This window comes from Prosopis cineraria, unplaced genomic scaffold (assembly GCF_029017545.1).
Source record: "Prosopis cineraria cultivar Desert tree isolate PC_DT_omini unplaced genomic scaffold, ASM2901754v1 PC6, whole genome shotgun sequence".
Classification (NCBI taxonomy): domain Eukaryota; kingdom Viridiplantae; phylum Streptophyta; class Magnoliopsida; order Fabales; family Fabaceae; genus Prosopis; species Prosopis cineraria.
This window is the reverse complement of record NW_026555337.1, coordinates 35,647,031-35,664,298: the sequence shown is the minus strand read 5'-3', so window position 1 is coordinate 35,664,298 and position 17,268 is coordinate 35,647,031. Positions and strand designations below refer to the sequence as shown.

At 33.2% G+C, this 17,268-nt stretch overlaps 2 protein-coding genes and 1 pseudogene across 14 annotated transcripts; all 3 read right to left on the bottom strand.

Annotated features, from left to right (window-relative positions):
* Nucleotides 1–224: 224 nt before the first annotated feature.
* On the bottom strand, nucleotides 225–10,868 carry LOC129313137 (putative disease resistance RPP13-like protein 1). Of its 13 annotated transcripts, none has more exons than XM_054956070.1 (11): nucleotides 7,296–10,868; nucleotides 6,391–6,464; nucleotides 4,872–5,030; nucleotides 4,040–4,437; nucleotides 3,446–3,569; nucleotides 2,705–2,756; nucleotides 2,479–2,610; nucleotides 2,214–2,343; nucleotides 1,096–1,383; nucleotides 624–721; nucleotides 225–518 (listed from the first exon to the last, which is right to left on the bottom strand). In XM_054956070.1, exon 1 carries the CDS (start codon nucleotides 10,759–10,761, stop codon nucleotides 8,398–8,400), a length of 2,364 nt encoding a protein of 787 aa, XP_054812045.1. In that variant the 5' UTR covers nucleotides 10,762–10,868; the 3' UTR covers nucleotides 225–518; nucleotides 624–721; nucleotides 1,096–1,383; nucleotides 2,214–2,343; nucleotides 2,479–2,610; nucleotides 2,705–2,756; nucleotides 3,446–3,569; nucleotides 4,040–4,437; nucleotides 4,872–5,030; nucleotides 6,391–6,464; nucleotides 7,296–8,397. The 13 variants fall into 13 exon arrangements, with proteins under 13 accessions (XP_054812045.1, XP_054812050.1, XP_054812044.1 ...); XM_054956075.1 differs by having other exon boundaries at nucleotides 2,553–2,610; XM_054956069.1 differs by lacking the exon at nucleotides 2,705–2,756 and having other exon boundaries at nucleotides 2,479–2,625.
* On the bottom strand, nucleotides 7,318–8,280 carry LOC129314106 (putative disease resistance protein At3g14460). The gene has a single exon (XM_054957477.1). The coding sequence runs from the start codon at nucleotides 8,278–8,280 to the stop codon at nucleotides 7,318–7,320; it is 963 nt and encodes a 320-aa protein (XP_054813452.1).
* A 2,427-nt stretch (nucleotides 10,869–13,295) lies between the features above and the next one.
* LOC129314105 (probable nucleolar protein 5-1) lies at nucleotides 13,296–17,033 on the bottom strand (annotated as a pseudogene).
* Between the last annotated feature and the right edge of the window lie 235 nt (nucleotides 17,034–17,268).

Below are 17,268 nucleotides of genomic sequence, written 5' to 3'. Positions count from 1 at the left end.
TTAAGATAAAAGCACTATGGTATTATCTTTATGATAAATCAAAAACAAATTCATTTAGTTATATCAGCATATGATAAATCAGATTCATGTGGAATGGTTGTTCAAAACCAAACAATCTGGTTAGTCGCAGCAACCTCAACCTAACCTTGGCTCTACATTGCATAAATATAAATAAAAAACAAACAAACAAACAAACAAAAAACAAAGGGAATAAACAAAAGGCATTTGAAGGAACACATGAACTCGATTACCACATGGAGAGTTGTAATCTCAAAATGACCAATATACACAGTAACATATCAGCTCATTATCTGAAATATCCTTTGAATAGGTCTCTCTGGCCCAACTAGTGTACATTGAACAGAAACAAAACAATTTACAGGCCCAACAACAAAGGACCAACTACTAAATTTGTTGACACTCGCAGCATGAAACATGATTCTTCCTTGACTATGAATATGATTCTTTTGCATTGCTCATCAGATAAGGAACAGGTGATTCAGCATAACACTATAGAACTGAAAGGTAAGGATTGTAAATTCAGTTTCATCAAATTGCATAATGGGGCTTTTTGTTTGTGGAATAGACTCTGTCAAGAATTACATGAAGAATTGCATGCTCACCCTTGACTAAATGAAGTTAGCTATTGGGATTTGCCACAAAGCTTTCCCATCATTTTTTTGTTGTTGTTTTAATAGCTTTGACAGCATCTCTAGCTTACCTGCAAATTCAGAAAAAATATACAAGAAACGGTTCAAACATCGGCACCACACTTCTTCACTTATTCTGACAGATCAACAAGCTCCTTTATGCTCCCAAAGAAATCAAGATAAAAGCCTTCCACCCTCAAGAATCAAGCCATGAATGGAACTGAACATCATTAGAATTGAAAATACAGCATGCTAGGCACCAAAGTATCCTGTTTCCACAACTTACTGAGATTATAACAACAAATTCAGAGATAATGAAAATGAATGAATCCCAAAGAACAGCAATCAATCGTGCCTTCAGTAGATTTCTTCAGGAATAATGAACAGTCATAAAATTAATAAAGGGTAGTGCTATATAAAAAGCCAGATTGCAATCTCAAAGTACCTGCAACCAGCAAAGATTGCAATTAATATGTCCAGAACCATATTCCGACCCTGTCCAACCCTATCGTTCATCTGCACTTTTTACAACTTTCACAAGAATACGATCAAATACTGTGGAACATGAAGACTAGAACTAGGAATAGCAGCACATGGGAAGTTGAGGTTGGAGATGGTTCAAGCATGTGGTTCTGTGGACAAGACTTGTTGTGAGGATGGGATCATCACAAATTTGCTTCACATATATTGAAGCTCATGATGGTCCAAAGACATGGTCTTTGCCTTAGCATTTCTGCATGTAGATGAAAAATAAAAGCATGGGAAAGAATCGTAACTACACAGGCAAACATGATTTTTTTTTAAATTCAAAATATTGCTGAGGTGCATAAGGTGTTATGAACACACAATGAAGGAATGATGTAAAAGCTAGGCAGTTACCTGATACAATTCTTGAGATATTTAAGGATAAAGACAAGTATAAGGGTTATAGATTCATGAAACTTTGCAGGATAATCACATTATTAAGATTTTCATCTCCAAACTTGAAAAATATTTTGTCCATCCTTAGAGACATATGTAGTGGATTTTTGATGATTTAGTCATCATCTGGAGAGTCATTTATGAGAAGAAAATTTGAAATGACTAATCTTCTATATTAAATTGTTATTCATTTACATGAAATTATTCACAAAAATAAAACTGAATACATCAAGGAAAACCCATCCATGATGGTGGTCACATCATTAGAATTGGAAACTTAATTAGTATGTTAGGCATTGAAATGATAGCCACTAATTATCCCCATTGAACTGAGACTTTGACAGCAAATAATGCAGACATCATGAAATGAATGAATCTCAGGAGTCCAGCATTGAATTTTGGCATGACTACATTTCTCTAGGAATTATAAACAAAAATAAAACTCTTAACAAAAGAAATATTCATATAGAAAAAAGTAATCAGTTTAAGTTTCATTCAACACTTTAGTGCAATCCTATAGAGAATAACTTCACAGACATATGTCAGTTAAGCAGTTATCTTTTTCTCTTGGCAATGTTCTCGAACATTTATCTGTGTAAAAGAAACAAAGTCACATAATGAGAGAAAAGGACTGTGGGGTACCTTTGATCATGGGAGACTAATTCAACCATTTGAATTTTCCCTCATGCCATTAGTTTTTGGCAGCTGTTTCATTTGTTGCTACGTTGATTGACAAGCTTGGCTCGTAGTTTTGTTCCAGATTCAAATCCAACTACAGATAAAGAATTAAAAAGTGAAATAGATGATACAAAAAGGAGAAGTAGATGCAGGACAAAGTAATCTTAGGTGTTTAAGGTCAGCAATAAATAGAACAAAAGATTTTCCAACTTCCACAGAAAAAACATACCCAAGGCTAAAAGAGGAGAAATTTTTCAGGCAATTGATCATTCCTTTGATCCATAACACATAAACTGATCTCACATAGAATCAATGCTGTGTGTTAGTCACTTCAATAAGACCAACCATAGTCTAGTTGTACCTGCAACCAGAAAAACTTCAAGCCAATTAATTTATCAATTCACACATTTTCAACAGCCAATGCAAGGGAATACAAGAAAATCAACAAAAATTACAATTAATGTGCCCAGAAACACACTCCTATCCTTTTTCCAACAGAAGAAAGTGCTGAAAGTCACAGAAAAGTTCACAGTCAAATTCTTAGAAAACCAAGTAACTTCATCAAGGAATTCAAACCTCTAGAAAAAGAAACCAAAACATAGAAGAGCTTTATTTTCAAGAAAGGATGACTCTTACAAAACAAAAATGAGCCAAAGCAGAATAAGAACATCCACACCCCTCTAATGGAAAAAGATGGGTCCTCCTTACTTCCTTACGTGTTGATGAGCCAAACAAGAACCAAACTGAACTATCCATAAAAAATTAAGAGCACCATTGTTCATCTACACTTTTTGATACTTTCTCATAGAATACCATCAACTGCCGAGGATGAAGACCACCACTAGCATAGTGGAAGCTTCAACCATGTGGTTCTGTGGAACAAGATTTCTTGTGAGGATGGGATCATCATAGATTTGCTTTACATATATACATTGAAACTCAGGATAGTCCAAAGACATGGTCTTCGGCTCAGCATTACTACACATGGAATATATTTCTTGGCTTCACTAGATTTCTTGAGGAATAGTGAACGGTCATAAAACTCTCGAGTCTTAACAAGAGAGAGTCAAATTGAATAACGGAATCAATTAGTTTCATAAAATACTAATTCAAATAACTTCATTGGTATACATTGGTTAATGGTTATCAATCTTAAAGAAACAAAGCAACAGAGGGAAATAAAGGACAATAGGTACCATTGATAGTTTGCAGCTAATCCATAAATTTCAATACTCTATGTGCCATTAGCTTTCGCCAGTTGTTCACTTGTTGCAACTTTCACAGACAAGATTGGCAAATTTATTTCAGATTCAAATCCAACTACAAATAAAAACTTCAAAAGTGAATACAAGATACAAAAGGAGAAGTAGATGCAGGACAAAGTAAGCTTCAGGTGCTTATTGTCAATTATAAATAATTTGAAGAAAGTAACCATGAGATAAAAGAAGAGTCTATAAAGAAGCATAAACACATATAGAAAGCTTTTCTAAGGTGATCAATTATGATTCAATTCTCAAGCATGCCTAAAACTGAATTTCAATATCTTCACAATTGTTTTTAGCAGGGTATTATCAGAGAAGTTCTAATCCTCATTAAGCAAGCTTCTTTCCAAATAAACAGGATTCCATATCGTAAACCAAATTCATACAGCTCTGTCTCCTATCATATATTTTGTCATTTTCATGTGGTTAGATTCAAAGTTTCCTATTATCTAACAATTGGCATAGGTTTTTGACATTTTACTATCAAATTCACCAAAATAATAAGTAACTTTATCCAGGAATTCAAACCTCTAGAGAAAGAAACCAAACAGACCAGAACTTCGGTTTCAAGGAAGGTGATTCTTACAGAACCATGATAAGCAAGAGTACAATAAATGGAAAATGATGGGTCCTCCTTTCTTCCTCTCAGAAGAAAATTAAGAGCAACATCACAACTAGGGTAGTGAATAGAATACAGCCCCATTGTTCATCTGCATTTTTGAAAACTTCCTCATAGAATAATGCCAAGGAAGATGGAGACCGCGACTAGGACTACCAGCACATGGGAAGATAAGGTTGGATAGAGGAAGCTTCGAGTATGTGGTTTGTGGACAAGATTTCATGTGAGGATTGGGATCTTCACAAATTTGCTCTACATGCATTGAAACTCAGGATAGTCCAAATCCATGGTATTTGGCTAAGCATTTCTGCACATGGAGAAAAATAGAAGAATGAGATAGAATCATAACAACACAGGCAAACATGTTTGTTTTGAAATTCAAAATATTGCTTATGTGCATTAGTTGTTAGATAAAACAAAAATCATGTAAATTTTGCCACACAATCAGATGATGTGCATGAATTTCTATGTAGCTGTGAGGGCATAATTAACGACATTTATTGTGGTTGTAGAATTATGAACACTCAATGAATGAATGCATGATGAAAAAGTTAAGGCGCTACCTGATAAAATTCTTGAGCTTGTTGTTAAGACAAGTAAAAGGGTTACAGATTCATGAAACTTGGCATCATGATCATATTATTAGGATTTTCATTTCAAAAAAGAGCCTGCAAAAGTGGATCCTAAAAGGCTAAAACACATCCTTGGAAACTACTAATAATGTAAGAGTAGTATCATTACTGGAATCACAAGCAGAATCCAACCATGTTGCTTATAGGAAAAGCACCACGAGATGCCGAGGAAGATGATGATCACAACAAGGATTGGCAATACATGGGATGGCATATGATTCTGGGAAACTCAGGATAGTCCAAAGACTTGGTATCTCGCTAAGCATTCCTACACAAGTAACAACAATGAGCTTGTAAGTAAATGGAGATAGCATCATAATTAAACATGTACACTGAACTTAAATCAAGGGGCAAGAATTCTCTCCTCTTCCTTTTTCATCCTCTCCCCTTCTTTTTCCTTTTTAACCATTAGATTAAAATTTGGATGGTTTATATTTAATCTCCTATAAAATTATTATTGGAATGTTAAAAGTATAAAAAATATAAAATATTAAAATCCAAACTAAAATTTACTATGAACAATTAAAAAATACAATAAAAATAAAATAGAATATTACATAGGAAATCAAATATAGACTATCATAACCTTGATCTAATGGTTAGAAATCAAGCAGATGATGGGAAGAAAAGTGGAGAGAATCCTCACCCTAAAATCAGATACTCCTTCCCATCGTCCATGAAAGAACTAGATAACTAATTCAAATAAATTGAGGAAATTAATTAAGTTGGATATTTGTAAAAATTGTATGTTGATTTTCTTGAAGTGCCCCTCCCTTTCAATCATTTACTTCCTTGGTTAAAAATATATGGCATTTATTCTTAGGTTAGATGTTAGAAGATATAGGGACCTTTGTAGATATAGTCCATGTTATATGACCACACCAAGCAAATAGCTCAACATTTATTATAGTTTGCATTATGGCTAATTTATTATATTTGTTAATAATATACAATTGTAAGTCAATGATAAGTCCCTCGTAAATTTTCAAATTTTTAATGATAAACTCCTTGTATATTAATGTAAACTGACGTTACTTTCAATTTTTAAAAAATTTGGTCCATGTTTCCTAGATATAAGATTATTTTCAGCTAGTGGACCAATTTATCCAAAAATATAAGGTATTTTTAATTTTTAATATATAATTAATCAGTTTTTCTTAAAAAAATCATAATAGATAACTCAATCAATCCTTCCACTATCTTAAAGTCAGCTAGAGAAATTTTAAAGTAAAGAATTTTTTTCCCTAAAATTAATAATTGTTTGCATGAAATTATTTGATATAAATAAAAAAGTTTTCAAATATTATTATTATTATTATTATTATTTTGAAATGATTATTATTGTTAAAATACAATCTGAACACATGCAATTTAAAATCATCTAATTTCTTTTACCAAAAAAAAATAATAATGATAAGATCATCTAATTTCAAAGTTTGGTTGAACAAGTTGCAGCGATTAGATGTCATCATTTATTAATGATTCATACACGTTCACGGTTTCCTACAATAATTTTGCTGCTCATAAATACTTTTAACAATTGCACATCATTTTTAATTTTATTAAAGATAGAGAAAGAGAAAAAAAATAATTAAATACAAGAAACGCAATAATATTAAATTACTAACCTTTAATTAAGAAAGAATATGAGCAACGAAACTCTATATATGCATCATGACTCCCGGGCGAATGAATGAAGGAACTGCCAACAAGAGATGAAAGAAAGGTAAAATATTAAAATTTAAAATTAAAATATTATTTTGAAATAAAACTGTCTGAGAAATAAACAAATTTTTTTTTTAATACGAGGCCAAAGAAGAAACAATATTTTCTTGGGAAGGGATTCGATAGTACAAGGCTTCTTATTTTATGCACATTATCCGAAACCTTGATCAATCCTTCCCTGCCTGAGCCACTTAGGCGTACTCCAATCCAAACAAATGCCATTTTTTGTTCGTTTTTAAATTATATTAATTTTTGTTGAGAATTATCCTGAACTATAATATTTTTATAATCTTTTTAGACATTTCTTGTCATTACAATTTTTTTTAATCCCTTTCAAAATTTAAAATTTATTTTTAACTTAATGTCATGTAAAAATAATTGATAGTTATTGATTAGATGCAATTTTTTAAAAATTATTTTTGATTCTAATATTAATTTTATAAAGAATATATTTTCAATGATAATAATTATATTTTTTTAAAGAACTCTTTTAATATATTTTTCAAAAAATAGGTTTCAACTTAATAAAGAAAAAAAAAGTAAATAGACGAAACCAAACAACTAATTTAAAGCCCCCCCCAAAAAAAAAAAAAACTCTACAATTGTTAATCCAAGGATTAAAACTAGGAGACTGGGTGCTTATTGAGTTTCAAATTCCCATCTAAAAAAAAATAATTACAATGATAATTTTGCGGATTTTGAGCAGACTACAAAATATGGTGCCTTTATTTTGGTTTAAAAAAGAGAGTGAAAATGTCAAAACAATGAAATCAACTTATTAATGGAAGGTTAAAATAAAATAAAATACCTGTAAGGGAATGCAGTTCCATCTACTCTATACGCACGCGTGGAATGTGAGAAATTTTATGCCAGCCTGGTCCATCCACTTTTTGGTACCGCTGCTTTAGTAATGGACTATTTCCACTAATCCATATTGAAGAAAGGGAGTTGGGTAAACCTTCCTCTGGCAAGCACTCGAGATTTGGGCAACCCTCAATCCATAAGTGTTGAAGAGATGTGAGGGAGAGAAGGCCATTGTTGTTTATTTTTGTCAAATTTGAACATCGTTCAAGATAAAGAAAAGCAAGCTTGGGTGGCAAATGTAACTCTTCTAAGAAAGACTCGGCATTTTCAAAATCATGATCACCCACTTGTAACTGTTTTAGAGAATGAAGCCCTTGCAAGCCCCAGCTCATACGACAAGCTATGAGTTTCGGACAACTTGTTATTCTAATATTGAAAAGGCTTGAAGGAAAACCTCTTTGAGGAACCAATTGCAGCTGTGGACATCCAACCAGCTCTAAAGAACGAAGACAGGGGACCTGTGCATGCATGTCTTCATGAAGTGACTTCAGTTGGGTCATGCCAGCAAGGGTGATCCGTTCAAGTTTCGGATAAGAGGAATCTTTCATAGGGAATGATTCAAGTTCCAAGCCATCACATCCTCCAATATCTAGCCATTCCAAACATGGAAGGCATAGAGGAAGGGATTTCCTTAATTTCGGACAGCGCTGTATACGCATGTATTTAAGGCGAGGAAAACATTCACCTTCAAAATGCTTCCATTCTTCCAATTCCCCCATATCTTCAATTGTCAAAGATTCAAGGGATGGAAACGGAGCAATTGACAAATTCTCCCCATAAAAGTCTGACCCAATCTCCTGTATTCCTTCTAATCCATAAATCGAAAGACTCTTTAGACAGGGCAGCTGCCCAAGTGGTGGTAAACAAAAGCAATATTTACAACAGCTCAACCTAAGAGATACTAAATTAGGTAGATGATGAGCATCCATCCAGTCCGGAAACCTTGTGCCACCATAGCCACTAATATAAAGATCTTTCAAGCTGATATGAGGTTGAAGAGCCTCCAAAACGGACCTTTCATTTTGTGAATCCTCATTGTTTCCACTTCATCCCAAAGTCAATTCATTCAAGTAATTCTTCTCTTTCATATTGGCCTCCCCCGCGTCCATTGGATCATTGATGTTATCCAACTGAAAAATCTCAAGCCTGCCTTGAAGATAATTGAGTTTTCCTAACTCCTTAATATTAGATCCCCTTTGCTTTCCCACACAGAACCTTGTCAATACCTGAAGATATTTCATCCTTCCCATGTTCATTGGCATCTCCCTTATACAAGTCCTAACCAAATCAAGATGTCGAAGATTGATGAGATTGGGCAAATCTGGTGGCAATTTAGCCAAAGACCCACACCCTCCCAATTTCAACGTTTGCAAACTGCGCACCTTACAAATTGAATTAGGTAACTTGCTGATCCCAGTCCTAGAAAGGTCTAGATAATGCAAATTGATCAATTTGTAAAAATCCCGAGGTATCTTAACAATCTGATCGCAACCGTTCAATTTCAAAGTTTGCAAATTACACATGGTGCAGATTGAACCTGGTAACTTTTTAATCCCACTATCAGAGAGGTCTAGATAACGAAGGTGCTTTAAATTGCTTATACCATCACTTAATTTAGTGATAGTTGCAACATATTTCAAGCCCAAAATTCGCAAGTGCTTAAATCTTGAAAACATTTCAGCCTCAACCTTACCACCAATATCACAGGACCCTTCTTGTAGTCGAGCAAAACAACGTAACTGCTTGCTCTCATAAATAGGTTTCAATGGTATTTCATCATCCATGTCGACGAAACTTGAGAATGAACAGTAGCGTATCCTTTCAATAATTTCATTTTGCACCTGATCAATCCCCATCCTCAAACAAAATCCTCCAGAGACTGATTTCGCTAAATCATTTACAAGGTCATGCATAATTAATTTGTCATCGGAAAATGTTGATTTCTCAACAAATGACCTTGATTCTAGTTCATCCAAAATTCCATTCCCCAATTCCTCCACACTTTTATTTCCTTGGTTGCAATATATCAAATCCTCTGCCATCCACATTTGGATTAGAGACTCCTTGTCAATTTCAACGTCTTTAGGAAATATAGAACAAAATGCAAAGCACCTCTTCAAATTAGAAGGAAGATAATGATAGCTTAGTCTTAGAGCTGGCATTATATCCTCATCACCATCTGCTAACTGCCATATCTCACTCTCAAGAATTTCATTCCAATATTTCTCTGAAAACTTTGTATGCAAGAGGCCACCCAATGATTTTATGGCTAGAGGCAACCCTTTGCACTTCTCAACAATTTTTTTGCCAATTGACTGTAGATTTGAACACGAGCTAGCATCCTTGTTTTTGAACGCATATTCTGCAAATAACTTCCAGCCATCTTCTTCATTTAACAAAGTTATGTGATGCACTCTAATAGAGGCCATGACTGATGCTACCTGTTCACTGCGTGTTGTAACAAGGATCTTACTTCCAGAAGCCCCAAAACAGAAAGGAACTCGTAACAATTCCCAATCAGATGGTTTCTCATTCCAGACATCATCAAGAACCAGCAAAAATTTCTTCCCCATCAATTTCTCTTTCAGTTTCAATTGAAGCTGATTTAGATCTTCATATCCTGTTATTGAACAGTGAAGTGCAGAAAGTATTGTTTTCGTAATTCTAATAACATCAAATTCATCTGAAATACACACCCAAGAGTCGAGTTGAAATTGATCCTTCATCCTCCCATCATTGTACACCAATTGAGCAAGAGTAGTTTTCCCCGACCCACCCATACCCACTACAGAAATCACTGATAGTGGGTCCCTGCTCAGATCTTCATCAAGTAAAAGACGAATTATTTCTTCTTTATCACCATCTCTGCCATATATGCGTGACTCATCAGCCACCAGAGATGTAGTTGGCAATCTAGAGGATCCTTTCGCACCAACTCCAACTTTGCTACCACCGCCAGAGATTTCCTTCAATCCCAAAGTATCCTTTTGTTTCACAAGGAAATCCAGATCGTCAAGCACTTCCTGGATTCTAGCTTCCATGTGTTTGTCAAATGGATTATCAGAAGCAGTTAAATAGCCTCGCACCTTACTGGAAGCATATTGATTCTCAGCTTCGATCTTCAACCTGGTCGCCTCAGTAGCAATCTCATCTAAGAGGTCATCAGCCACGTAAACAGCATGTTTGAGCTCCTGAAGCCATTCCTTGACAATGGAGTTTGTGTACTGCCTTGCTTCTGCATCATCAAGCACTTGATTCACAGAGATGAGGGTGATGTGGAGCTTTTTGAGCAATTGACCCTCGAGCTTTCTAGATCGGAAGTACTTGTATATGGTAGAAGTAGGACCCAGCCTATCAAAAACAACTTGAAGAGCAGCAGAGAGAAATGCTCCACCCACAAGCTCAGCCATGGTTGCTGGTATGCTTAACAGGGGAGATCAGCAGAAGAAATCAAGAAAGTTTTTTTGGGAACGAGAGCGCAGAAGAAGTGTAGTGTGGAATAATGATAGAGCTTATTTTCTTTCCTCGATGGGAATAATCTCAAAGCCGTGTGAAGGGATAATAAAGTTGGAAGCTTCAATTTAATTGGTTTGGTAGATTTTCTTGTCGGCCAATGCTTGGAGCGAAGGACAATAATGTAGGTTGCTTTAATTGCTTTTACTTACCTTGCAAGTAGTCGGAGTATGGACACTTTGACCGTTTGGGCTGTTTCTTTCTAAAAATTTTTCCCTTTCTGAATTTGATAAATGACGTTAGCATCGTTGGACATTAGCTGCACATTCATTGATAAGTTAAGATAACCGTTACGATTTTTTCCCCTGATACAACCGTTATGATATTTTAAAACAGTGATTAAAAATAAACTTTTCATTTTGCAAACTAACATTTGTCTATAGATAGATCTCCTTAGAATTTTTTTTATATTTTTATAACTACTTACCTGCATTATTTTTATAATTAATTATCCACATTGTTAATTATATATTCACTTCGTTAAAAAATGTGAAATATTTTTAATCAAATATAATTTCTAATAAAATAATTACTTATTTTTGAATAACACCATATTTTTTATACTTACTCTTATTTAATTAAGATGTTTTACTTAAAAAAATATAAATAATTTATTTATTATGAAAACTTTTAAACAAAGTACATTAATTATATCTTGAACTGTTAAAAATATCTTATATTTTTTAATATTTAAATTTTTTTAAAAAATATTTTATATTTTTTAATAAGGCAAATACGTTTTGTAATTTCTTATTTCAGACGCTACATTTTGATTGGTTAGTTAATATTCACCTTTATGTTTTTAACTTTAATCTTTCAGTTATAACAAATATCAACAATAATAACCCTTAACCAATTAAATGAAGTTAACGACAAGAATTATATTAAGTCACCACTCCTTGTTTTATAAATAAGTCATTTTTAACTATCTCCAAAATTAAGAAAAGAGTTAAATTATTAATATTATCAAAAAGACAATAATTTCTCATTTTACCCTTATTAAATATATCATGTTTAAAAATAAACTATCTTTCTTATATGGTATGTAACGTTTTACTTTTCTAATAGAAAATAACAAAAAGATAAGATTAGAATAATGTTATAAATGATATGTCTTTCATACAAAATGACTTATAAAAAAACCATCAATTTTTCTAAAAAATGATTTATATATAAGATGGGATAAATTCTATACACTAAGGGAAACAAAAAGAAAATAAAAAAAATAAAACTCATGGCTGAACTGGTGAGAAATAAAAAAAAAAATCAAACTCACAGTTGAACTAACATGATACATTCATAGTATAAAAATTCAAGTCAATCCACCCAATTGAACTAGTAAATTGTTAAGTCACTATCTTAATCAATTTAATAAAATATTAAAATATTTTGTTTATGATTGATCTGACCACATCATTCGACTATCATTTTAATCATTAATCCTTAAACTTATGTCTTAACCAATTCAATAATCAATTTAATGTTCAATATCTTAACTATAACTAATATTAAATTATGATCAAATGCATAATAATTAAATATAAAAATTTTCTTTTGAAATAAAAGAGATCATAAATGAATAAATATTTCTTCTCCCTCCTTCAATTACAAATTTTTTCATACCATTGGAATTAATGAAGACTATATTGATCTAATAATCGGTATTTACCAATTCAATTACTTTTTGAATTTTGCAATTGTTCCAGATTAGATTGATGACCAATTCAATTGTTCATGGAATCACAAGCTGAGATAGCCAATTCAATCTTTTTTTTAACACACTACTACTAATCAACAAATTTCGATTGATAATTTCCTTAGTCATTCTCAAGTATGTAGGCCAACCCAAAAATCAATGCCAGAAAAGTAGGCCTTCTCATACACTACATATTATATGTAAACTTGTATTAATGCATGACATATAAACGTTTTATATATCATACTATACTAATACATTGTAAACTTGTATATGAACTCTCCCAAAAAAATCTAACATGCATATATTATCGTATCATACTATCTTCCATGGGCAAAGCCTACTTTATCAATGAATATTTCGAAGCATGCATGGCATGGATTAGAAATTGAGCACTGACTAGCGTTTTAAAGAGATAGAAATTACCCCAGTAATCTACAACATCATTACGAATGGAAAGTTGTGTGCTCATCATATTAGGAAAAATTATATGCCATGACTATGAAAGAAAATTATGAATATATATATATATATATATATCTAAAAGTTTAGAACTAGTAGCATTTACAATGCATAAATAAACATCACAGCATCAAAATTTCCTCAAATACAACATACTTCATTAGTAAAAATAATTGGACACAAATGTATTAATGTATAATGAAGCAATTTATATATAAGGAAGCACTGAGTTACTTGAGATATCCAAAAGTGATATTGTTACCGATAGATGGGTTAGCTGATAACTAAAAATTCAATCCCTATAGCTATTGATTCTCTATTTTCTTCTTTTAGTCTCTCTTTTTTTTTAGGCATTTCATCTTATTCTTCTTGTTTCGCTTGCGTTTTCCTCTTTTTCTTCTTTTCTCCCGCATCAGCATCGTCTCCATTCAACTCACCATTCTCACTAGACTCCTTACTTTTCTTCTTCTCCTTTATGTTAGCTCCATTTTCATACTCCTGAACAGCATCTTCATCCTCTCCATTCTTCTTCTCCTTCCCTTTCTCTTCTCTTTCTTCTCTTTCTTCTCACTAACAGAAGTCTCTTGGGTTCCATCCTCATTTTTCATTGGTTCCTATTCAGTGTTCAAATATGCTCAACCAAGAAAAGAGTTGATGGCAAGATTATATGTCTGCAAAACACAGTAGAGTCAGCATTTATGAGAAAAGAGCAAAACATTACAGAGGCATCAAACAAACAAACAAGGGTGATTCAGAATCAGACCTTAGCCAGTGTCAGTAGTGCTCTAGCTCCCTTCTTCCTATCCTTGTCATATGCTTTTATCTTGGGCTTTCCTTTAGCTGAGCCAGCAAATCAACCTAATTCCTTGCCTTTAAGATTCCTCAACTGTGCTTCAAACTTTTAAAATAGGCATGTCAAACTAAGAAGCATCGATATGGATACCTGTATTAGATACCACACAGCATAATTCGATGGATACGGTAAATTTCAAAAATTTTAAGATTCAAGTATAGCAATATTTATAATATATATTTCATCATTTTATGATATAGGAACAGGTATTTTGATTTTTAATCAAGAATTTCTAAAGTAATATAAGGATATTTGAAACAATCAACCAAAATAGTAAGCTTTTTTCAAGTTTTTAAGTTGTAGAATAAATTTATTATAAAATAGTCATAATACAAATGTTAGAATATGTAATGCATATGCTAAAGTATCCTACCCCACAAGTATCTTATTGGATAGGTATCAAAAAGTCTTGAGTAAATATGAACAAAGGGAAACTACTGATGCAACGTTGAGAAAGTACCTTGCCTCTGTTCTCCAAGCCCATGGAGTTATCCTCACATCTTCCAAAGCATCACACCAAATGGCCAATGCAGCCTTCACAGCAAGTGACCGAGAAATTTTACCCTCGAACTTAGGACCTGCCTGACTAATTAGTGATGGATGGTAAATAAGACCATATTTAGGAATAGAGTGCTCAGTCTTCAAGGCCCTAAAGAGAGCCTTTTCAGCATTGATAATCTACACTGTACTCCCAAGCTGTTTTGCAAGATTTATAATCTGCCCTAATGGGCAATGAGACAAGCACCAACTAGCTCCCTAACAAGAATAGTCAAATTGGGTGCGATGGTGTCCATCCTGCTTTTTAGGTAATCATATAGCTGGGCTCTGTACTCAGAAAGAGATAACACCTGATCACACAATTCTTTGATATTCATCAAATCAAGCTTACTAACTTTAGTTCCTATGGATATAACAGCTTCCTACTTTAGTTCTATCTCAACATCCTCTGACAAGATCTATGGCACATAAAGTCAAAAAACTTACAAATCCATGAAAACAGCAAAGCCTAGCTTCCTATTTTGTATTACTATATATAAAGAGGGTATTGATGTTAATTAAATTTACAATAAAGGGTTTCCATGTAATGAAATCCTAGGAATAACTGTGCATCCTTGAGTTCAAACATACATAATAGTGGAACTAACCTTAAGATGTTAAAACCAAAAAGCAAAATTACAAAAGGTACTTTCAGTATAGCTCACAAACCATACCTCAGAGAAATCAAGTTTTACAGCATTGGCCCGATCTCCCATCAATTTAACAGCCTTTACATACTGGATGTTATCTTGTATTATTTTAGTAAGCTCAGGGAAATGCCAATCGTACCATTCTCAAACTCTCAAGGCATATCTATTTAGCTCTTTATCCAAGTCATCAAGCAGACCAATGGCCTGGACAATCATGGTATCTGCCTGTAACAAAATAGGTGACATTCAGACAACAGCAACCTCCAACTATGTTTCCCAAGGGATATTAAAAAGAAACTATGTTTATTGAATGTTCTAGAAGTGCGTTATTCTTCTATCAATAATTCAAATGTCATATCTTTATTGTCAGCATGTTGTTCTTTTTTTTTTGGGCCAGCCACCTAGGCTTTGTTTATAGTTTTTGAGTAGGGATAAATCTAGGGCGAACTACCATCATTTGACTACTTGATTTATGTTTATTGACTTCTTGTAATATGTTTCAACTCCTTGTTCAAAAAAAAAACGAAAAGGGAATTCATGTGGTGAAAAATTTTAAGCATTTTTTTAACATTTATAATTTAAGATCCAACAGTTGATAACGCCACAACCCACTGAACATAGGGCAAGCAGCATGCTTACAAAATGATTATATAGCAAAATGGGTGTCAACAGCAACTTCAGCGGGAAAAAAATGGCAAATACAACATGCTACCAAATAAACATCCACTCCTAATGGCAATTGTCAAAAGTTTAAAGAAACCACACCTTTTCTGCATTGAACTTTAACTTATATCTTGATAGATTATAAGATAACCCCTAGCTCATTAGAGCCATATCTTGCATTGAGAGACCAGTTATGAGTTCATTTAACTGATTTCTCACACCTCTCATTAACTCCATAACAACATTGCTGTGAATACATTTAATTTTTTGCATGATCAAGTTATGCCAAATTCAAATTACAAATTTAGCTACAAATAGTTTTACCACTCTTCAAAAGCAATTTGATTTCCTACCAGGTTTTCCTTTATCACATTCCCAAGCTTTGAATCAGATATGGCTAAGGTTTCATTTTCACAATGTGCACACAAGAACTTTCATAGTCCTTTGCTAGCTTTACCTTCAATTAACAAAGTTGCAGCCTCCAGAGCTTCAAAAATATTCTCAAACTTAGAAAATGCTTTCACCTTGACAACCTGATATGGTGCCAAACATAGTGAGCTTTATGCATATGCTATTGGAACATTGAAGCAAATTTAACAGTAACAAAGTCAGCATAGAGCATAAGATGGAACATGCAAACTGAAAACTTGTCTAGCTGTTTCTGAACTGTTAAACTCCTTCCACAAGTCTTGCATGAAAAAATAAATTAAGATGAAGAACAACAACCTGAATTAAGCTACAATAATAGGCAAACAAAAAATTTGAGGGGGGGTTGGGGAATTGTGCCACTCATAGCTCATAAGTCATGTCATAAGCTTTAGATAAATGCACCATGGTATCAGATTAATGAGAAATCAAAACAAAATATGGTATGCTAGACTCCAAGGCAAATACAAGCTTCTGCTGTCCCAAACCTTGAACACACTTGCTTCCCTAGAAGCCTTCTAAATGGTTAACTAAAAGGGGAGTAAGGGAGAGAGCATGTATGCTTCTAAGCTTGCCAAATTACAAGACAGAGATGAAACAAGTAGTAGAATTCCATATTTTAAAAATTAAAAAAATAGAAAAACTTAAAAATGACACCAAAACCACTCAGCCACCTATGAAATATGTTAGACTTCCTTAGAGAAATTTTAAGCGCATGAAATTGTAATCTAATGCTAGATGGCATTCTCTTATGAATCAAATAACTATCAGTATTGTTATCTCAACTTTTGAAAGCTTTTTAATAAAAAAAATTAAAAGCTTTCTTTCATCTAAAACCTTGAAAAGGGCAAAACTTCCTGGCATTTCAAACAACACAAGCATTTTATTACTTGCTGCACAAGCCTGGGGAAAACAACATGAGTTCTTTAGTAATAAAAGCTTAAAAGTCAAAACTACGTAACAGATTCTAGCATCACCATCTCTTAGCAACAGCAATAATACTAATAATAATGGAAGCTGACGAGAAAACAAACACTAGTAGCATTCTCGAAAATGCACTAAACTATACAGACATAGTTTTTTTTTTTAAACTAGTGAGTTCTAGAATCACCATAAC